This window comes from Oryctolagus cuniculus, chromosome 15, assembly GCF_051225735.1.
Source record: "Oryctolagus cuniculus isolate XC-2025 breed Fujian yellow rabbit chromosome 15, ASM5122573v1, whole genome shotgun sequence".
NCBI lineage: Eukaryota > Metazoa > Chordata > Mammalia > Lagomorpha > Leporidae > Oryctolagus > Oryctolagus cuniculus.
Window position 1 is genome coordinate 17,675,566 of NC_142881.1, and position 23,780 is coordinate 17,699,345.

Sequence of the window (23,780 nt, forward strand, 5' to 3'; positions counted from 1 at the left end):
TTTGTTTGGATGTATACAATCTCACTAAGGAATTAATAAACATTAAAATTACACTGAACTGTACTTTCAATCATGGTGGAGTAACTGGTACAAGACTAACCTTGCTGATCTAACCAACGATACAAATGGCCTAAATATATAGGACATTGCTTCCAAAAGTTAGACAACAGGGGCTGGCATTGTGTTGCAGTGGGTTGAGCCACTGTTTGTAATGTTGACATCCCACGGTCTGCCAGTACAAGTCCCAGCTTCCTGATAATGTGCCCAGGAAGAAAGCAGAAGATGGCCCAAGTACTTGGGTCTCTGTTACCCATGTGGGAATCCTAGATGGAATTCATGGCTCCTGGTTTTTGTCTGCCCAGCCTGAACTGTTAGAGCCATTTGGGGAGTGAACCAGCAAATGGAAGATTGATCTGTTTTTCTCTCTCTCTCTTGCTCTCTCAATCTGTGTGTACGTGTATGTATGTCTCCCTCTCAGTTGGTCTGCTTTTCAAATAAATAAGAAAAAAAACTCTCAATAAAAAGCTAGATGGCAGGCAGCATAAGATTCAATCTCTTGGAGGAGAGAATCTCATGAAATGAGCCCCACAATGGCCACAGCTCTCAGCCTGGAGATACCTTCCATACTGTATGCCATGGAGGCGGAGCCTTGTTTAGAAGCATCTGAGCTTCTGAAATGAGTGAAATTTACCAGGGTAAAGGGGACAAGGGAGTCATACAGAGAAGAAGCACGAGAAACTGACAATGCATTAAAAATTCCTAAAATACTACCTACTATCCAATCTACCTACCATGGAACAGGTACTGGGGAGCCACAGACTGAACAGAGACTGCAGAAGTTGTTCAGTGCAAGGAGAGGGAACTCCAGCCGGAGTGGTGAGAACTCACTCAACACTTCTGTATTACAAATGGAACTCAAGAACGGCCACATAAGAGTAGGGCTACTCCAGGCATGTATTAACAAAGCTCAACAATAACCCCTCATCAATCTGATCTGCTGGTAAATTATCTAACTGTTTGAAAAAAGATCAACATTCTCTAAAGCATGCATTGGTAACAGGGGCAAAATCATGCCCACAGAGGCAAAAATTGATGGGTGGGAGGATGAGGAATCTTAGTTATTACAGACATGTGGTCCTGCAAGGAACAATATATCTAGGCTATCAAATTTTCATGGGGTGAGGGTAAGGGTGATTAAAGAAAAAAGTCCAAGAAGGTTCTTTAGAGGGGTAATAAAGAGAACAGGGTTGACACACTGTACTCTTAAGGAAAACAATAAAACCTGGACTTTTAACTACATAGGCCTACACTTTTGAGCATGTAATAATAAAAGCACTATGCATATAGAGAAGCAATAGAAGAGGGGGGGAAAAAGCCTAGAAGTTGACCTAGATCCCATTCAGCAGACAATGAGGACTCCGTACGTCTGTCTGTAACAGCATGCTATATTCAATTAGTGTATAAGGAAGGTAATGGTGGAACAGAACGGAGGTTTAGGATGGGAGCAGAACAGAGGTAGGAAGAACTACCACAATCACCCGGGTGGAAACATGATAAAGGCTTTCAGGAGTAGAGATGAGTATGGGAAAGAGTCAAAGGCAGGACTGCAAATTCTCAATGATCAATTGGATATGCAAGGTTGTGGAGAGGGAAGAATTAATGACAGTTCTGAATGAACCAGTATCTAGTGAATCTGGGTGTTATTATCTAAGGAACACTGGGCTAATGGTGTCCAGTAAGCAGTAAGAAATAGGAATCTGGAGCTATAGAGAGATCCGGGCTAGAAATGTATTTCAGCATAAGAGGGTACTTCAAAAGTTTGTAGAAAGTGGAATTAAAAGCTAAGTTTATTTTGGTGCAAACATTGAAATCCATGCAGGTTTTTTTTTCGTAATATGTATTTTCTAAGTACTTTCTGTAGACCTCTTGGGTGCATGAATTCCAACATTTTATTCTACCAAAACAAACTTACCTTTTAATTCTACTTTCCTAAAACTTGTGCACCCCTCATGTAGATGTAGTCATTTAGGCCACAGGAGAGAAAGACAGCATAAGAAAGTGGTGTAAGTAGAGACGAAGCCCAAAACAGGACAGCCAGACAGGGGCAGAGACGAAGAAAAAAAAGCAAGCGTACACGAGGTCGAAGAAAACACTACGAAGTGTTCCTCTGCTTATCTCCATCAGTATAAATGTCAGTATTACAAGGGGAACGGGAGAACTGCTTAATTTGCAGCAAACATGGAGAGATGAAGAGCCACCTCAGCTCCTTTTTTTTTGGCAGATTATTTATTTATTTATTTGGAAGGCAGAGTTAGAGTGGCAGAGGCGGTGGGGTGGGGGGGTCTTCCATCCACTGATTCACTCCCAAAATGGCCGCAATGGCTGGATCGAGGCCAATCCAAAGCCAGGAGCCAGAAGCTTCCTCCAGGTCTCCCGTGCAGGTGCAGGGGCACAACTTGGGTCATCTTCTACTGCCTTCCCAACCATTAGCAGAGAGCTGAATCAGAAGTGCAACAGTCAGGACCAGAGTCAGCGCCCATAAGGGATGCCGGCACTGCGGGTGGTGGCTTTACCCGTTACACCACAGCACCGACTTCAGCTCCTTCTTTTTGTAATTCAATATTTCTAGGTATGGTGTATCAATATCAGAAAGTTATCAAACATCTTTAAGGAGATATTCTCAGCCTTTTAAAAATATATATATATAGTAGAAATAAGAGGGGCCGGCACTGTGGCGCAGTAGTTTAATCCTCCGCCTGTGGCACCAGCATCCCATATGGGCACTGGTTTGAATCCTGGCTGCTCTTCTTCCAATCCAGCTCTCTGCTGCAGCCTGGGAAAGCAGTAGAAGAGGACCAAAGACCTTGGGCCCCTGCATCCGCATGGGAGACCAGAAAGAAGCACCTGGCTCCTGGCTTTGGATCAGCACAGCTCCGGGTATTGTGGCCATTTGGGGAGTGAACCAATGGAAGGAAGACCTTTCTCTCTGCTTCTCCCTCTCACTTTCTGTAACTCTGCCTCTCAAATAAATAAATAAATATCTTTAAAAAAAATAAAATAGAATTATGTAAATAGTGTATAAAATATTTTACACACTTAACTCCTTAACTACATATATCTCACCTCTTCTCTCACAAAAAACACTGGAGGGAAAACAGCTTCTACCTCTCTGCTGATGGCTGTATTCTCATTTATTCACTTTGTTTTTCTTTACAGCATTTATTACTACCTGCAAATATCTATCTATGTTTATTTACTATCTTCCTCACTAGATATTTTCCCAACAAAATTTATGTATTTTTAATTTTTAATTTATTTTTTATTTGAAAGGCAGAGAGACATACACACAGAGAGGGATCTTCCACATGCTGGTCCACTAACCTAAATGCCTACAACAGCTGGAGCTGCCAGTCCCAAGCCAGGAGCCTGAGACTCAACTCGGGCACTTGCTTGAGGGCAGGGACCTAAGTACCTGGACCATCATCTGCTGCTGCCAAGGGAATGAATTAACAGGAAGCAAGAATTGGGAGTAGAACTGGGACTCAAACCAGTCTCTCCAATATGGGATGAGGCTACCCTAAGCGATCTTCACAACATCTGCAGCAAATGCCCACCGTCATCCCATGAGAATTTAAATCCCAGGAGAACAAGAATTTCACCTTGCTTGCTGCTGTACTAAAGCACTGAGGACAGTGCTTGGTACACGTTAAGACTCAAGTCTTGTTGAAATCCACAAACAATCTAAGGCTCTTGGCTCTAATCGTGTGTAAATGAGGATAGTAGTTTACATGAACTGTGTTTACCTTTTTATAATGAAATAAAGTACATGTTAAAGGACTTTACAAAGTGCAAACTGCTATATGACAGAAGTGGTGGTGGGGAAAGATGTTTCCTGTCATATCTGGAAGAAAGCAATGGGAGCAAATACACAAATAAACACAAGAATCGTTAATGATATGTAAAGCATGAATGTTTAATTCCTAGTCGTTGGTTCCATTTCTCATTTTGGAAGAAAACAGTTGAGAAAGGAATACTTACCAAGAATATAATTTGCAAATACCTAAAGAATTCCATCCAATATTGGATGCTTGGAGAAACAAAAGACTAAATTGAGACACCTGAGTTAAGAGTATACAAAGCCAGAGAAATAATTTAACTTCTGAAAACATTTTAAGAAGAAGAGGTTAAAACTAAACTCAGTCCTGGGATGAACTGTGTCCCCCTCGAACCTGTGTGCTGATGTCCTAACACCCAGGGCTGAGGCTGTGACTACAAGGTTAACTCAGTGTGACTGACATCCTCATTAGAAAAGAAAATTAGGACACACACATGTACTGAAGAACAGGGAAAAGCCATCTACAAACCATGGAGAAAGAGGAATCAAGCTTTCCAACACCTTGATCTCTGAGGTACAGCTTCCAGAATTGAGAAAACAGTTTCTGTTGTGTGAGAACCCAGTTCGAGGTACTTTGTCATGGCAGCGCCAGCAAACGAATACACTCAGTTTTTCTAGAACCCATGAGGAAAATCTCTGGGAAAGAGTTCCACAAAAACTGAGGTAAGCAAACTAAAATAATCCTTAGAAGTATTCTATTTTACCTTCACCACTTACCGTGAATATTAACTTCAGTTAGAATGTCCTAACTATAAACCTGAGTTGACAAACTCTTAAATCAACCCGGTTTTCTCACCACTTCTCATATTCTTGCAGAGAGAAGCCACCCTTTCACAAGCAGCGCACAGCACGGAAGCTAGGCATGTCTACTGATTTTCTGAATTTTAAGTGCATCATGGATTCCATGTTTTTAAAGTTAATAGCAGTAGGGATTGAATGACCATCGTATCAGAGGGACTGACGAAGTCCATCCCAACTTCTCAGATAAATATCCATTAAATTATCAAACAAACAAGCATAGCAGCACAGCATTCCTGACTTTCCTTATGGATCTGGATCCTAGATTCAGAAATACAGGCAACCTAGGTGCCAGCACATAATTCCTGTGGCTCCCAGGCAAGGCTCAGGTCTTTCTTCAACTATACCTTTTTTTTTTTTTTTTTTAATGGGAAGTATATGAAATTCAATTCATTGACTGAAATCCTAGTTTGCTACACCAGCCTATCTGGAACACTTACTTCTTTATTCTTTATGATTAGCGGTGTTTCTAAAATATTTTCCATCTGTACCTTTTATTTTTAATTATGGTAAAATACATTTAGCATCAAAATTGCTATCTTAACCATTTGAAATTTTTTTAATTTATCTTTTTATCTGAAAGGCAGAAAGAGATATCCAGAGACAGAGAGAAAGCTCCCATTCACCAGTTAACTCCTCAAATGCCTGCAACAGATAGACATGGGCCAGGTTTAAGCCAGAACTGGAAACTCAATCCAGGTCTCCCACATGGGCAAAGGGACCCAGCTACTTGAGCCATCACCTGCTGCTTCCCAGGGTCCACATTTTTTTTTTAAATTGCATTTCTTTTCTAGGTATTTTTTTTTTTTAGGCTTTATTTATTTATTTGAAAGGCAGAGTTACAGAGAGGCAGAGGTCAAGGCAGAGAGAGAGAGAGAGAGAGAGAGAGAGAGAATCTTCCATCTGCTTCTTCACTCTCCAAATGGCCTCAATGGCTGAAGCTGGGCCTATCTGAAGCCAGGAGCCTAGAGCTAATTTTGAGTCTCCCATTTGGGTGTAAGGGCCCAAGGACTTAGGCCATCTTCTGCTGCTTTCTCAGATACATTAGCGGGGAGTTTGATCAGAAGTGAAGCAGCTGGGACTCGAACCAGTGCCCAAATGGGATGCCGGCACTGCAGGCAATGGTTTTACCTGCTGTACTATAGCGCCAGTCCCTCCCATTAGCAGGAACCTGGAATCAGAAACTGGGCTGGGCCTTGACAGATAGAGTTACAGACAGTGAAAGAGACAGAGAGAAAGGTCTTCCTTCCTTCTATTGGCTCACCCCTCAAATGGCCGCAGCGGTCGGAGCTGTGCCGACCCAAAGCCAGGAGCCAGGTGCTTCTTCCTGGTCTCCCATGTGGGTGCAAGGGCCCAAGGACTTGGGCCATCCTTCACTGCTATCCCGGGCCACAGCAGAGACCTGGACTGGAACATGAGCACCAGGACAGAACCAGCACCCATATGGGATACCGGCGCCTCAGGCGGAGGATTAACCAAGTGAGCCACAGCACTGGCCCCAATATATTCATATTATTATGCAAACCAATCTACAGAACCGTTTCATGTTTTTTTTTTTTTTTTAAGATTTATTTATTTATTTGAAAGTCAGAGTTCAAAGAGAGAGGAGAAGCAGAGAGAGACAGAGGTCTTCCATCCACTGGTTCACTCCACAGCTGATTGCAATGGCTGGAGCTGTGCCGATCCGAAGCCAGGAGCCAGGAGCTTCTTCCCGGTCTCCCACATGGTTGCAGGGGCCCAAGGACTTTGGGCCATCCTCTACTGCTTTCCCAGACCATAGTAGAGAGCTAGATCAGGAGTGGAGCAGCTGGGTCTTGAACCGGTACCCATATGGGATACCGGTGCTTCAGGCCAGGGTGTTAACCCTCTGCGCCGCAGCGCTGGCCCCACTGTTCCATCTTATAAAACTAAAGCTCTATACTCATTAAATAACAACTGCCCATTACAACCTGGAAACCACCACTTTACTTCTTGTTTTTATGAATTCAACTGATTTAAACACCTCACATGTGTGTCTGTAGAATTATAAATTATTTGTTTTGGGGACTGGCCTATTTCATCTATCATAATATCCTCAACGTCCATCCATTCTATGGCACGTGTTAGAACTTCCTTCCTTTTGAATACTAAAAAAATCTCATTGTGTGTATATGCATTTCCTTTATACATTCACCCACCAATGGATTCCTGGGGAGCATCTACCTCTTTGCAACTGTGAAAATGTTCCTATAAAAATGAGTGTGTAGGGGCCAGCACTGTGGCATAGCAGGTAAAGCTGCTGCTTGTGGTGCCAGCATCCCATTTGGGTGCTGGTTCGACTCCTGGAGGCTCCACTTTCGATCCAGCTCTCTGCTATGACCTGGGAAAGCAGTAGAAGATGGCCCAACTGCTTGGGCCCCTGCACCGGCATGGGAGACTCGGAAGAAGCTCCTGGCCCTGGCTGCGGATCAGCCCAACTCTGGCTATTGCAGCCATTTGGGGAGTGAACCAGAGGATGGAAGACCTCTCTCTCTCTCTCTCTCTGCCTCAGCTTTTGTCTCTCTGTAACTCTGCCTCTCAAATAAATAAATAATCTTTAAAAAAAAAAAAAAAAGGAAGAAAATGAGTGTGTAAATATCTCTGAGGCTCTGCTTTTAATTCTTATGGACCTCTACAAGAAGTGGAATTGCTCACTTGTATCTTTTCTGCTCCTGTTAATTTCTAATTACTTATACTTTAACAGATGTCTTTAAATTTATAGTCTTTTTTAAAATTTTATTTATTTATTTGACAGGTATAGTTACAGACAGTGAAAGAGAGAGACAGAGAGAAAGGTCTTCCTTCCATTGGTTCACTCTCCAATTGGCCGCAACAGCCAGAGCTGCGCCGATCCGAAGCCAGGAGCCAGGTGATTCTTCCTGGTCTCCCATGTGTGTGCAGAGCCCAAGGCCTTGGGCCATCTTCTACTGCTTTCCCAGGCCACAGCAGAGAGCTGGACTGGAAGAGGAGTAACCAGGACTAGAATTGGCGCCCATGTGGGATGCTGGTGCCACAGGTGGAAGATTAACCTAGTGCGCCACGGTGCTGGCCCCAAATTTATAGTCTTAAATTCACTATCAAGAGAGTAGAAGAGAAAGCCAGGTAGACAACAAAAGAAAGCTAAATACCCTCATGGGGACATCAAAATAAAGGATCACTTTTATAAATTATTATTGAACATAGCTTAGTTACTTTTTTGGGGGAAGGGGGGGGTTGAAGGGTATAATATATCTTCTTTTTTTTTAAGTTTTATTTAAAAAAATTTATTTTTTATTTTTTATTTATTTATTTTTTTGACAGGCAGAGTGGACAGTGAGAGAGAGAGAGACAGAGAGAAAGGTCTTCCTTTGCCGTTGGTTCACCCTCCAATGGCCGCCACGGCTGGCGCGCTGCAACCAGCGCACCGTGCAGATCCGATGGAAGGAGCCAGGTACTTCTCCTGGTCTCCCATGTGAGTGTAGGGCCCAAGCACTTGGGCCATCCTCCACTGTACTCCCTGGCCACAGCAGAGAGCTGGCCTGGAAGAGGGGCAACCGGGACAGAATCCGGTGCCCCGACCGGGACTAGAACCCGGTGTGCCGGCACTGCAAGGCGGAGGATTAGCCTAGTGAGCCGTGGCGCCGGCCATAATATATCTTCTTAAGACTCTAATAAGTCTGAAGATTATCCCAGAAAAAATGCATGTAGAAAGGTGCACCAGAAGTACCAACACTTTCAGGAGATTTGGAGCCTCTGAAGTCCATCCTCACAGCCTGCATCTTAAAGGCTACAAACTCAGTAAGGCCAGAAACTGAGTTTTGAATTCTACTAGAAGCTAAATACCAAAAAAGACTATCCAGACTCAAAGAACCGTATGATCTGGATCTATTCGTGAGTCATTAACTCGATACTCTCTCAATTCCATCATTAGCTATCTAGATCTAAGAGCTCTAATTCAGAAATAATGAAAGCTGTACTTTGTCTTTTACAAGAATCCCCAAAAACTATGCATTTAATGCTGATTGAGGCATAGAGAGGAAACAAAAAAAATGTGAAAATGCAGTCTAAAAATCAGCACATGTAACAGTGGAATTTGACTCACAAAATCTGTTTCGAGTTTTCCCATTTCTTGCTTGTAGCTTCTCATTCTGTTGCTGTACATTCCTCGACTTTGGGGTGGTATCTCTCGAACTTCCAAATCCATCTGTTCAAGCTAGGAGGAGGAGAGAAAAACATGCTTTAAACCAAACCATATGCTTGCTCTTGACTCCAAGTTTAGAGCTGAAAGAATTTAATTTCAAATAATCATTTTAAAGTTGAGGAACCAGGCCCATGGTGCTGAATGCCCATAATCAAATAACACTATAAGTACTCTTGTGCTTAATTTTTTTTTTTTTTTAGTTCAACAGTTACTGAGTTCTTGCCAACTGACACTCAGAGTGCCAACGTGTTTGTTAAGAATTCTTTTAAAACATATGGATTGATCCAAACTTTGTTAATACTTTTATTTCAATATCCTTAGAATAGCCTATCATTCAGTGGCAACTGGTCTGGTCTTCTGACCAAGAACCTCCACAATTATAGAAGATAAATCCAATCATTACTTCCTGTGGCTAATCCGTGAAACCTCCACCCAGCCTCACTCGGTGAAATTTCTCCTGGAAAAGTCTTTTCTGATGAGGAAAATCACATACCAGCCAACACGTGATCTCAACCTCCAGGCTAACCCCTTATACTTTGTAAGCGTGTTGACAGAACGGTAATGTGGTGAATTGCACAAAGCGCACTGAAAACACAATGGGCAGTTACCATGTGGAACTGCAGGAGTTCCACAGTGGTTCAGAGCATGGTCTTCAGAGTCAGAGTATGTTCTCACCATAAGCTCTGCTACTTGCTAGTCATGGAAACTTGGGGCAGATTTCTTAACACCTCCGTGCCTTATTTTCCTCATTTCTAAAAATACCTGTCCTTGGGCAGCTGTGAAGATTAAGTGAGATAATTCCTCATAATGTGCTTAGAACACTGTCTTATGTGGTGATTGCTAGGTTAAAGTTAACTATAATAAAGATGATTACTGGTGATGAAGACAAAATACAGCAAGCACTATCAAAGGAACCAGAAGTAACTTTGCTTGTGTTTGACCCAAAAATGTAAGAATAGCAAATCAACCCAGGCAAATCAATTATTTGAAATCACCCTACAAGGTGAGTAAGATCATCCAGACAAGTAATTAACAAAAGTACACGTGGGGGTCAGTGTTGTGGCACAGTGGGTTAACCCAGTGCTTGTAATGCCAGAATCTCACGTAGTGTTGGTTTGAGTCCTGGATACTCTGCTTCTGATCCAGATCCTCCCTAATTTGCTAGGGAAGGCAGGAGAAGATGGCTCAAGTGCATAGGCCCCTGCCACCCATGTGGAGCACTAGGATGGAGTTCTTAGCTCCTGGCTTCAGCCTGGCCCTGCTCCAGTTGTTGCATCCATTTGGGAAGTGAACCAGTGGGTGGAAGATCTCTTTCCGTCTTTGTTTCTCCCTCTTTCTGTTACTCTTCCAAATAAATAAATAAATCTTTTTTAAAAAGGTACAAGTAAATACATATTTGTTTATGGCATTTTACAGAGATATATAAAACCAAATTAAAAGTAGATAAGAAAGAACAAGGAAATACAACAATGAAATCAGTAAAAAGGCTAACATGTACTCGTTTCATTGTCACAACTCTAACATGGCAATGCGGAGTGAAAAACATGAAAATTATAATACATGCGGTGTCCAGGAGATTAATGCAAACCAGTTGTTCAACAAAAACACAACTAACTCTAATAATCTAATCAAAAACAAGGTTTTTGTTTTTGTTTTTTTTCTCTCAAGGTCTCCATCAAAAGTATGGAAAATAATGACATGAACATGTGTTTGTTTACCAAGGATGTCTTCAGATTAACATACATCAGCTTTCTTTTGTTGAACAAACAGAAACATACATCTTGGACAAAGCCCATTAGTAATAAGGAAAGGTAACTCTAAGTTCCAGGACAGTACAGCTATGCTTTATACTTTTTGGACAGTAAAACCTTGGTTTATCAGAAGAGCTGTTTTCTCACAACATCAGGCAAACAGAACATCTCCAGAAGGCAAAGAAACATGAACACACAGATTTTGATGGTAAAAAAGCTGCTTGCTGTGAATAATATAAGAATTTGATTCCTGATCCAAAGAATTGATCAGTTGTACTAATTTTTCTTAAGACTTATTTTATTTATTTGAAAGAGTTACAGAGAAAGGGAGAGAGGGAGAGAGGTCTTCCATCTGCTGGTTCACTCCCAGATGGTCGCAATGGCCAGAGCTGGGTCAATTTGAAACCAGGAGCCAGGAGCTTCTTCTGGGTCCCCCATGTGGATGCAGGGGCCCAAGGACTTGAGCTATCTTCTACTGCTTTCCCAGGCACATTAGTAGGTAGCTGGATGGAAAGAGGAGCAGTGGGGACTCGAACCAGCATCCATATGGGATGCTGGCACTGCAGGCCGGGGCTTTAACCTGCTGACTACAGCACCAGGCTTGACCAGTTGTACTATTAATGGTTACTTTGCCAAACAGAGGAAGAAGTGGCCTGGTTGGTGCTATGGAATGAAAAAATTCAGTCCTTCTACCTGAAGGTGAGGAAGCAGTTGAATATAAAAAGAAAGTAAGGAGAAAAGCACTAGAGAAAAGAAACTTTCCAAGGCAGGCAAACACCAGAAGCTATGATAGCAGCAGCAGAGGTCAGAAGTAGACCTTATGGGGTATGGAGAACATCAGACATTCTGATGGCTGGGAAAGAACTAGTGACAGAGCAGATAGAGCAGCCACTCTGTAGCTCCATTGCTAGCCCTTGAAAACATATAGGCAATGTTTACTGAGCAATGGGTATAACGGCCACCTAATCTTGAATACCCCCTAAAGCTGCAGCCCCTTTTGTATGGACCTATTAATACTGAATCTCAGTCAAGTAAACCTGGGAAAGCTCCAGTCTCCACCTGTCCTCTAGAGTCTCTTTGTGGAGATTGATAATATTTTTAGTCTACTGAAGAGTTGAGGGTTTGGGGCTGGTGCTGTGGTGTAATGGGTAACGCCACTGCCTGGTACTGGCATCCCATATGGGCACTGGTTCAAGTCCCAGCTGCTCCAGTTCTGATCCAGCTCTCTACTGTGGCCTGGGAAAGCAGTAGAAGATGGCCCAAGTCCTTGGGCCCCTGCACCCGCATGGGGGACCCAGAAGAAGCTCCTGGTTCTAGCTTCGGACTGGCGCAGCACCAGCTGTTGCAGCCTCTGGGGAGTGAACCAGTGGATGTAAGACCTCCATTTCTCTCTTTCTCTCTGCCTCTGCCTCTCTGAGACTCTGCCTTTCAAATAAATAAATCTTTTTTAAAAAAGTTGAAAGTTCTAGAAAAACAGTTAATCAAAAAGATCTCCACTTCCAACTTCAAACTTACTGAAACAAGTAATATCAGTTAACAAAAACACACTTTGAGGGGCCAGCATTGTGGCATAGTGAGTAAAGCCACCACCACCTGCAGTGCCGGCATCCCATTTGGGCACTGGTTTGAATCCTGGCTGCTCCACTTCCAATCCATCTCCCTACTGGTGTACCTGGAAAAGCAGCAGAAGATGGCCCAGGTCCTTGAGTCCCTGCACCCACATGAGAGACATGGATCCTGGCTCCTGGCTTTGGACTGGCCCAGCCTCAGCCATTACGGCCATTTAGGGAGTGAACCAGTGGATCGAAGACCCCTGTCTGTCCGTCTCTCTCTCTCTAACTCTACCTTTCAAATCAATAAAAAACCAACCAAACAAAAACCCACACTTTGAGGAACTGTCCAAAGTATATCTGTAAGTAGTGCTGAAAGGGCACCATGTAGTACCCTTCAATATTTAGAAAAGAAAATCACTCATTAGCACCACAACACACAGTAACAAGTTGAATCATACTTGCAATAGTTGGTTTTTAAAACTAAAAATTGAGGGGCTAGTGCTGTGGCTAGCCTGCAGCACCAGCATCCCATATGGGGGTGGATCCAAGTCCCAGCTGCTCATTTCTGATCCAGCTCTCTACTATGGCCTGGGAAAGCAGTAGAGGACAGCTCAAGTCCTTGGGCCCCTGCACCAGCGTGGGGGACCAGGAGGAGGACCCTGGCTTCTGGCTTCAGATTAGCTCAGCTCTGGCTGTTGCAGTCATTTGGGGAGTGAACCAGCAGATGGAAGACCTCTCTCTGGCTCTCCTTCTCCCTATAACTTTGTCTTTTCTCTCTTCCTGTAACTCTGCCTTTCAAATAAATAAATACATCTTATTTATTTGAAAGGCAGAGTTACAGGGAGAGATAAAAAGAGAAAGAGACAGACAGACAGAGTCTTCCATCCACTGGTTCACTCCCCAGATGACCGCAATGGCCAGAGCTGCACCGATCTGAAGCCAGGAGCCAGGAGCTTCTTCTGGGTCTCCCATGCGGGTGCAGGGGCCCAAGGACTTGGGCTATCTTCCACTGCTTTCCCAGGCCATAGCATAGAACTGGATTGGAAGTGGAGCAGCCAGGATTTGAACTGGTACCCGTATGGGACGCCAGCACTGCACGCGGCAGCTTTATCCACTACACCATAGCGCCGGCCCCAAATAAATCTTTAAAAAGAGGAAAAAAAAAAAAAACTAAAAATTGAGACACAATATTTTAATACCTCTTTACCCCCTGACTCATATTTATTTCCATGAAAGAGTAGTGGAAATCCATGGCTCTGGATTTAGCCTTTGTGGGTACTGGTCCTTAGTGCACCACCTAACAAGGTGTGTGCCTTCAGGCATGTGACTTAATCTGTCCATGCCCAGTTTACGTATCTATGGAACAAAGGTATTAAGAATAACCTCAAGGCTGGCGCCGCGACTCACTAGGCTAATCCTCCATAAGGCACACCGGGTTCTAGTCCCGGTCGGGGAGCTGGATTCTGTCCCAGTTGCCCCTCTTCCAGGCCAGCTCTCTGCTGTGGCCAGGGAGTGCAGTGGAGGATGGTCCAAGTGCGTGGGCCCTGCACCCCATGGGAGACCAGGATAAGTACCTGGCTCCTGCCATTGGATCAGCGTGGTATGCCAGCCGCAGCGCGCCAGCCGCAGCGGACATTGGAGGGTGAACCAATGGCAAAGGAAGACCTTTCTCTCTGTCTCTCTCTCTCACTGTCCACTCTGCCTGTCAAAAAAAAAAAAAAAAGAATAACTCCAACATGGTTCTCTTGTCCGCTAAGACATCTTGCTGGATGTGTCAAGAATGCGAGTCCTGATCACTTGGTCCAGGCAATTTTTAGGCCATTTTTAGGAGCCATGATTGCAGAGAGCAACTTTGAATATGAAAATAACATGTCTGCCCTCTTTAACAAGCAGGCTTGCTTCCATGCTGCTAAAATGTGGCACACTTCCCAGGATAGCGCTCCTTCCCGATACGGTTTTCCACTGCTTGTGTAGACACACATCCAGGCCCACCTGTGTCACCTGGGGTACCAGGAACTGATGGAACCAGGCTGAATCTCTTGCAGCTGCTTTTAGTAAGTCTTTGATCTCTGATCTAGGAGCATCATGTCTTCTCTAAGCATCCACGAAACTGGTGCGCCTACTTAGCTTGTAAGTAGGGGAAAATTTCAGACACATCAGAGTTTTTGACAAACAGTACTTATCTCATAGGGTTTTTGGGAAAATTATACATTACAAAGCAATTAATATGTTTATACTTTTTTAAAAAATCAGGTTTACTTATTAAAGGCAGAGTGAGAGAGAGAGAGAGACCTTCTCTGCACTGGTTTACTCCCCAAATGGCCACAAACAGCCAGGGCTGGTCCAGGCTGAAGCTAGGAGCCTGGAGCTCCATCTGGGTCTCCCAAACAGGCAGCAGGAACTCAAGTATTTTGGCCATCTTCTACTGCTTTCCCAGGTGCATTAGCAGGGAGCTGGATTGGAAGCGGAGCCACAGGAACTCAAACCAAGGCTCTGATAAGGCCAGGCAGCAGTTTAACCCACCATGCCACAATGCCAGCCATGCAAGCAATATGCTTAATGCAGTGTATAGTAGCCAGCATTCCTTAATCAAAAAAGTATTATGAAGGACTAACATTGAGGGGTAGATATTAAATGAACCACCTATACTAAAAGGAATAAAATCCTAAGAAACCATTACATTCTGTGATGAATTCTCAATTATAAAATGCTAATCAGTAATGTTTCATACTCCCACAGCATGTGAAACAGACAGGAAGGCATCAGCTTAAAGGGCTCTGGTTGAGTATTAAAATACATTAGCAAGTCTGGCCGGCGCCGCGGCTCACTAGGCTAATCCTCCGCCTAGCGGCGCCGGCACACCGGGTTCTAGTCCCGGTCGGGGTGCCGGATTCTGTCCCGGTTGCCCCTCTTCCAGGCCAGCCCTCTGCTGTGGCCAGGGAGTGCAGTGGAGGATGGCCCAGGTGCTTGGGCCCTGCACCCCATGGGAGACCAGGAAAAGCACCTGGCTCCTGGCTCCTGCCATCGGATCAGCGCGGTGCGCCGGCCGCAGCGCGCCAGCCGCGGCGGCCATTGGAGGGTGAACCAACGGCAAAAGGAAGACCTTTCTCTCTGTCTCTCTCTCTCTCACTGTCCACTCTGCCTGTCATAAAAAAAAAAAAAAAATACATTAGCAAGTCTGGACATACCAGTTCCTTCGCTTCTTCAAGCTGCTTCTCCACATTTGCAACCATCTGTTTCTTCTCATCTGAAATAAACAATAGCATCGATAAACTGCTAAGGATACAAATAAATTTAATATTCAAAAGGTTTATTTTTATGTACTTTTCTCCCTCTGGTCAATCAGATTAGATAATACAAGGCAAATGAGCGTATCATTCTTTGGTATGTTAGAAACTAAGCCGTTGGTTTTAGCCTATCTAGAATTATAATCCTAAGGAGCACTAATCGTTAAATGATACCAAAAGTTTTTAACAAAGACTTAAATAATTTTGTTCTTTAGGAAAAACCATGTCAACACAGCAGGGGGTAGGGAGGAGTTGAGGGGGAGGTAGATGTGAGGAGAAAAGTCAAAGTTTGGATAAGAAGGTCTTTTTTGGTCTAGCACTGTGGCGTCGTGGATAGAAGCTGCTGTCTGCAGTACAGGCACCCCCATATGGGCACTGGTTAGAGCCCTGGCTACTCCACTTCTGATCCATCTCTCTGCTGTAGCCTAGGAAAGCAGTAGAAGATGGCCCAAGTCCTCAGGACACACTGCAACTCGAGTGGGAGGCCTGGTCCTGGAAGCTCCTGGCTCCTGGCTTAGGATCAGCCTAGCTCTGGCCGTTGCTGCTGTTTGGGGAGTGAACCAGCAGATGGAACACCTCTCTCTCTCTTTCTCTCTCTCTGCCTTTGTCTTTCTGTAACTTTGTCTTTCAAATAAATAAATCTTTAAAAAGAAAGAAAGACTTTTTCTCTCTCCTAGTGATGAGCACAGGAGTCCAGAAGCTGCTGGCATCCATTAGTCTAGCTTTAAAGTGAAAGCAAGCTTTCAGTGGTTAAAACGAACACAGCATTTGGAAAAAACAAAGTAGAATGAGAGCTACAGTTAATTAGTTCCTAGTTCTAAATAACTGAAAGGTTTTCCTTGATTTCATCATAGTTTGGTTTTTCCTGTATTTAAAAATTCTTTTCTTTTCCTTTTTTTAACATTTGATTTATGTCACGTGGAACCAAATGAGACTCACAACAAGACACGAAACTTGAAATGAGCACAACACCTTTTAGTTGAGCAGCGCTTCGGAAGGTTAGTCAATCCTAAGTGGGGAATACTTAGGAGAACTTATTTTACTAGAATGCAATTATATTTTGCTAATCCCAATCCTTCCACTTCATTATTCTCAAATCAGGAGAGGATGGCTGTCACCTAAAATGTTTTGTGTATACTCTAAATATGTTTCCTTAAGAAAAACATACTATGGAATTTGAATTCAGCTTAATTTTCCCTCTTCGAAAAAGTTAAATCTGCATATAGCCAGATTAAAAATTTAATATGTGCGTAAATTTATTGGCTTCTGTAACATCACAGTCCTCCTAATATCTCCACACAGAGAAGAACAGCACAAGATTTTGGTAATAGAGCAGAAAACAAAATAAGACAAGCCCATCTCAGATTAGGAGTGAGACTACGTATTTACACATCAGAAAGAACATCTTGTTAAGGAAATCCAACCCTTGGACAGACCAACAAGCATCAATTTTCCTTACTGACAAAACGAAGCAAAGAAAGCTGCCTCCCTTGACCGGCATTCTCTTTGCTACTAGTGTCCCTCTCCTTTCATCCACATTACTCTCTTGAAAGCAAGGGCGGATATTGTTTCCCTTCCTCTTCTCCACATCCACTCCCTAAAATGTAACTCCTGTCCCCACTATTCCACCACAAGGATTGCCACTAAGATTAATGACCTTCCCTTCGCTTGGCCCTACGTTAACTTGGTCCTGTGGTTTCTGACACCCTGCTCCACCCATCCCATAATTTCCTTATCTCCTGGCTTCCATCACACCCCGATCTTGGGATTCTCCTGAGATTCACTTTTGTCTCAGTAGCCTCTGCTCGGCATCCTCTTTTTCAACTGGTTTTTTAACTGCTGGTGTTCCCTGGAGTTCAGTCACTGCTTCTCTTATGGTTATAACCTACGTTCTTGGGCAATTTCACCCACTTACCTCTCGTATTATGTATTTTTCATCCTAAACTTTTATCTCTGATCTGGATAGTATTTACTAATCAATCAACTCTTAATCCCAATGTTAATGCTCTTCTTCACCATAGCATTTAGCAGCAAAGTGACATTCAAATTCTACTCAAAAGTCACCACCTCTTTGAAACCTTTTCTAATCCCCTTGCCCTAAAAAGAGTTATTTATCTTCTCTTACATAAAATAACTTTTAAAAAGGAAATTTACTTATTTATTGAGAGGCAGGGTTACAGAGAAAGAAAAGGAGAGATGGAGATCTTCCATCTGCTGGTTCACTCTCTAAAAGGCCCAACGACAGGGGCTGGGCTGGGCCAAAGCCAGGAGCTTCCTCTAGGTCTCCCACATGGTGCAGGGGTGCAGGGGCCCAAGCACTAGGGCCATCCTCTGCTGCTTTCCCAGGGAGCTGGAGTGGAAGTGGAGCAGCCAGGACTCCAACCAGCACCCATATAGGATGCTGGCACTGCAGGTTGTGGCTTTAACCTGTTGTGCCACAGTGCTGGCCTCACCTATAACTCTTACATAATTATGATGATTTCTCTCTCACACTAACAGATCTGATTGACTTTTCAGCTTGGGAGCTCCAGCAAGACAGGAACCAAGTTTTAATCACCTTTACAGTTCTAGAATTTAGCGATAAGTCTGGTGTATGTAATCCGTTCTCCCAAAATGATGGTAAATTGAATAAATGATGCAAGATTGTGGAAGCATTTACAAAAGAAGCTGTGCTGCCAACCACCCTGGCTCCCAGTCCCCGCGTCTGCCTCAAGGGCAACTGGACTGCATGACTTGACTTCAGCAGTTAAGGCCTTCGATTTACAGACTCAACGAACCTTTCTGTTTTTCCAACTATGAGCTCCCCAGTATGTACTCCACACACTAAACAGACAGATTATTCACTATTATCTAAGCAAATCTCATTTCTGTACTTTCTCCAAACCCTTTTTAAACTACCATTTAGGGTTCTGTTACTTAAAGCAAGAGAACTGATTCTGGCCAACCTAAGCTGAAGGAGGGCAGGGAGGAGGAGGAGAGGGAGAGAGAGACTATGAATGTCATTTATTAGAATAACATGAGGTGGCTCACTGAATCAAGGGAAAAAATGAGTCACCAGGCCTGAGGAGGGCAGTGTCAGGGCTGATTCAGACACCAAGGAGCAGGGACTTAATCACAGCCTCTGCAAAGGAGCCTGGAGCAGCTCCCAATAGTTTCCCTTCTTGGGTCCTTCTGCTTGAAACTGTAGTTCTCTAATGGAAAACTGAGTGTTGTTATGTTAGAATGAAGATGCTGGGCAGTATGAAATAACAGATATGCATTGTGCTTGCTTATTGTAACCTCTTATAACAGTCTTTCCCCATTTCTGTCTGTCCAAACCCCACCTATCCTTCCAGGTAGTCTTTTGAGACTGCATCTCCTCTTCTCTGGATTCCTAAAGCTCTCTGCTGTGCTGGAGGAGCCTAGTGGTCAATAGAAATTAGTCTACTGTGATTTCCTCTTCGGTCTCATCTTCACTCCTTGAAGGCAGGGACCACTCGACACACCTTTGCTTCATGTGTATATTTAGCACCAAGAGCTGTACCTCGTGGGGACTTTCTAAGCACTTACTGAATAAATGGATCAGTCTTAGCATCCCACAACATATTTGTTACGGAGAAACTGAGAAAAAGAAAAATGGTATCAATGGGACAAATAAATCCTGCCACTTGAAATGGTAAGTTTCTCTTTCAGAAATACCCTAAGATTGGGATGGCGGAAACGTAATACAAAGAAGTCATTTTCCCGCACAATTCATTTCACGATGGCATTGTTGGACATAATGATGGAACCCAGGCATCTGTGATGGGCTCACTACAGCATTGTTTGCATTCAAGGATTTAAAAGATGAGCTTAAGGGTGTCATCTACCCAGAATGACATCTCCTTTACGAATGGCATGTGCCCAGGCAGCAGACCTGTTCACTAACAGCTATCATTACTGCGCAGGAGACTCTGTGTTTAACATTATCATAGCCCATCCTTCAAATAACACCCACAGAGATACAGACATAGGCACACATATGTTTACATGTGCATATATATACATTATTGAAAGGGAAATAAAACATAAATATTTAATTTTTTATGAGATGTAACTGGGCCACTTGTATCAGCTGAAGGCTGTTTTCCCCATATGTTCAACTGGAAAGATTGGATCTTGCCCAGCAGCTCTTATGCTGACATGAGATAGCCTGATTCCTAATGAGGAACAAACTCCTGAATTAGAACTCTAACTATCCCTTCAAATCTAACTCTCCAGGCCAATGGAAACAAAGTAATGCAAGTCACACATGCAAACCTAAATTTTCTAGTAGCCTATTTTTAAAAAGAAACAAGCAAATAAAATTAGTTTTAATGAGATTTTTAGTGTTGATAATATTTAACCCAATATATCAAAATATTAGCCACATTTCAAGTGTTCAGTAGCTGCTTGAAGATACTACAGCCCTAAAGCCACACATATTTGAAGCAAATCATAAGATTCATAAATAAAAGCAGTCTCTTCTAAGTTCCTTCACTACAACAACCTTGCAAAGCTAAGACATAATCATGGAACCATGTCCATGGCTTCTTCCATACCTGGTTATGTCTGGACAGCCTCCTAAATCTTCAGGGCTTGCATCCACCAAGACGCAAGCATTTCCTTCCAGAAAGGACTCCTGTCTTGCCCCCACCACCACCATTTTCATTCCTCTCCTGTGATTCCCTGCTTGACAGCCTCTGAGCTCAAAGTCCAATTCCAATTTTGTATCCAAAAGCCCTTTATCATTCACCTCCTTCCAAATGTAAATGATCAAAAAAAAAAAAAAATCACCTCACTCTAGTCTAGGAAGCAAGAATTGAGCTCCAAGTTTCCCTGAATATTTCAATAAATATAACAGTCTGAAGAGCTGGGTCTCGCCAACACTAACAGCAACAGCAGAATCACAAAGGGCTACCTGATTATACTTTCTCTGTGCAAGAACTGTGCCCGTGTGTCACATGCTTTGTTTCACTAGTTTTTTATATCATGGTAAAACTCAAACTATCACTCTTCACCCCATTCCACAGATGGGTGCTGGGGGTGAGCCTGCTTAAGGAGGCCAGGCAATCTGTGCATGATCATACATCTAGTAAGTAGTAACACTGGGATTCTCAACAGATTTGATAGTGTGTCTGCATCTTAACCACTTTCCTATAATCTCTTGGTAAATTTCTGACAGAGTGACAGGACTCACAACATTTACCTCTCTGCATGGCAAAGCAGGAAAGTAATTGGGGGGAAGACCCTGTAGGAAGCTTGCTTGATGTAACAGAACCTCCTCACCTGTAAAAAGTTCCCCTCACTTAGGAATTCATCCCATCACATGAAACTTACCAATAACATATTAACTGCACCTTCTGCTCATCAATTTTCCCGAGTTTCCCAAAGAACAGGGAATTAAAAGACAATTTTCAAATACAGTGCCATCAGTGCATTAATTAGGAAAAGAGACCCAGCTCAACACCTAATGACTAAAATTAGTTAAAATTCAAACACTTCAGTCTAGGAACAAATTCTTTTTATTTTTTTTTAAAACCACAGAGAAACACTTTTTTTTTTTAAGTAAAAATTTTAAACGTTCAGTCCTTTCTAGTCTTTGGAAGTAACACTAACTCATTATCAATGCACAGGAAAAAAGGAAAGCTCATTTTAACAGACTTATCCAACCTGTATCAATTTAAATAAATTAATTTATTGAGGGAAATAAACTGCTCTGGCTCTAAAGTTTTCTCCAATTTTTAACCCTCTTAACTCAGGTATCTTACAGTTCATCTTTTCTCAGTCAGTTCTGGCTAAGCACCACTACTGCTAAGATGCCCAGAAAGACAGCAGTTATAATTACTTTTAATCATTATTTTTCTCAAGGATGTACATATTAATTTCTCTTAGTCCATAGATATGCATCTGAAATTTTTAACTGTAAAGATATATTTTTTATCTTTTCCTATTACCAATCAAAAACATTATAAATGAGCAAGCACCATTCATTATCAAGGGGGCAATCATTGCATTTTAAAAGAATTATTATTATGCAATTACTTGAGTCAGTAAACCTTTTTCCAGTGCAGGCAGTACAGTCTCCTTCCAGTACTAATGCAGCTTCCGTGTCTGGATCCCACATTACACCACAGCTAGAGAGAGGCATGCCTTTCTTTATAAAGCATTTTAATGCAAATGTTTCCTTCTTTGCTCTAAATATGGTTACATTAAAACAAAATCAGAAAAAACTCATCTGTAACAAAATCTTGTCTCAGAAACAGCTTTTCAGCTTTGTACCCACGGATGGGGTTGTGACCTTATGAAGCAGCTTCCAGATACAAAAGTTAGCAGCCTGAACAAAGAAATGTTTCTATTGCTAAAATGATTACAATTAAAACTCAATAAAAATCCAACTGAAAGCACAAATCCTGAAAGTCCGAGGCTCTGGACTCAATTCAAAGGCAGAAGACTCCAACAACAGCAAAAGTCAAGATCCTGGGCAGTGGAGAAAAGCAGAACTGAAGAGAAGAGGCGAGGTGGTGTGTCATGAAGTGATGCGGCCATCAGTCACTTTCTCCACAAAGTCTGAGGCAGCAAAGCTGGGTGGCATAGGCTACCTTGCTTCTCTCCTCTTGTTCCCTTACTTGGGCTCATACACCTCTTTAAGACATCAGCCACCTTCTCCAGAACTAACTGGGACGTCAGGAGATGACTGGGGTGTAAATTCAGAGATCCTGGCTTCAAGCAATGATCCCTATTAACAGAAAATAGGTGGGGGAGAGGGGAGAAAAACAAAGAAATAAAGGGAGAAAATTATTTAAAAATACTTAAGCTTGGGGGGAAGTTGGGAAAGGAATGACAACTTAGATTTAGGAGAAATTGTTGCTGGTACCAAGGACTTGATTAGACAGGGTGTGAAAGTGAAGTTACTCCCCAGCCCACAGAGGAATGAACACCTCCTTTTCCATACTTTACAACCCAGAGCTAAGGAAGGACCGATGATGCTTCAATTTCTCCAACGAAACTAAACCAAAAAGTTTAGACCTTATACATAACTAACTTTTCTAACTAAATCGCTATTGAAGAGAAATCCTGAAGGAACATCTTACAAACAAAAGTCAAAACCATCATATTTGGGTTCATCTGTTCATTCACTTAAAACAGTTTTCTGAGTCTCTAGTAAGTAAGCGACAAGGAAGGACACGTGACACAGCTCCCATGTTCACACAGTTGACTTTCTAGCATGGAAAGGAAGATGTACTACACCAGAAAAGGCAGCAAAAGCAAGATCACCTCCAGGTGGGAGACGTGCAATTTTAAAAGTGAGAAGAGTCATTCTGCACAAAAGTTTCACATAAAGTTGAGTTACAGACCCTCAGGAAGGGCGAGAAGCAAGAAACGAGGTGAGATCTGAAAAATACTAACGCTAAAGGCAGCTAACATACAAGAAAGGGCCTTCACTCATGTTACACCTGCCAATCTGCACGACTAGCGTAGGAGAGGTACACTTCTCCCCTCTCTGACCCAGAAGGAATGCCGAGAGAGGCTAAGAAACTTGCCAGGCAAACAGAACTTCTTAGTGGCGGCGTGGGATTTGAAGCCCGGCTCTCTGGCTCTGAACCAGATCTGGCTACCTGTAGTACTATCAGTCCTCCTGACTAACAACGCTGCTGCACGCTGTAGACCCAGGAGTTAAGTGCTTTAGTTGATTTTCTTTAGATACCCACATCTGATTTACAAACGAAAAAACAAGTTACAAGGCGGGGAGGTCCGGATCCGAATCCAGATAGTTCACACTCTGAAGACTCGTGTCGCTGCTCCCCGCAACCCAGCCTGGACTCTGCACCCTCAACCACGTCCCATCCCCTCGGGACGCAGGCAGCACCACCCCTCACAGAGCGCGGGCGACGACCCCCCGCCCCCCGGGCCACCCTCGCAGGGCCAGGCAGGGCAGAGCTCTCACCAGGTGGGAGTCGCGGGACCCTCGCAATCTTGTTGGTGATCTCTGCCGTGAGAACGGCGAAGTCCTGCTCGTAGCCTTCGAAGTCGGACGACATGCTGGCTCCAGAGCGACTGGCCCCGGCTGCAGGTTAGGTGGGGGCGGGGGCCACGCAGGGCACGGAACCGCGGCGCGGGGAACCCCGCAGGTGCCCTCGAGAGCAGAGCGGAGAACCGGGGACAGCTCCCAGCCCAGCCGCTTCCTGGTTGTGCGTTGGGATTTCGGTCCTCCGAAAATTGGCCTGCGTGCAGCTTTTATTTTCCGCTCTGGCTTCAAGAGTCAAAAGTACGCTAAGGAAATGGGCTCTCATTAATGCC

General features: G+C 43.4%; 1 protein-coding gene across 19 annotated transcripts in view; it reads right to left on the minus strand.

The window, feature by feature from the left end:
- VTI1A (vesicle transport through interaction with t-SNAREs 1A) overlaps nt 1-23,675 on the minus strand; it is a 378,509-nt gene extending 354,834 nt beyond the window's left edge. For all 19 annotated transcript variants that reach the window (XR_011382257.2, XM_002718711.6, XM_051823644.3 and 16 more), the window contains exons 1-3: nt 23,428-23,675; nt 15,384-15,442; nt 8,793-8,903 (exon numbers count right to left, since the gene is read on the minus strand). Coding sequence is in view for 18 of the 19 variants with exons in the window: in XM_002718711.6 (XP_002718757.1) it covers nt 8,793-8,903; nt 15,384-15,442; nt 23,428-23,521 (264 nt within the window). In the remaining variant the exon portion in view is untranslated. The remainder of the gene's footprint in view (nt 1-8,792; nt 8,904-15,383; nt 15,443-23,427) is intronic.
- Nucleotides 23,676-23,780: the final 105 nt, after the last annotated feature.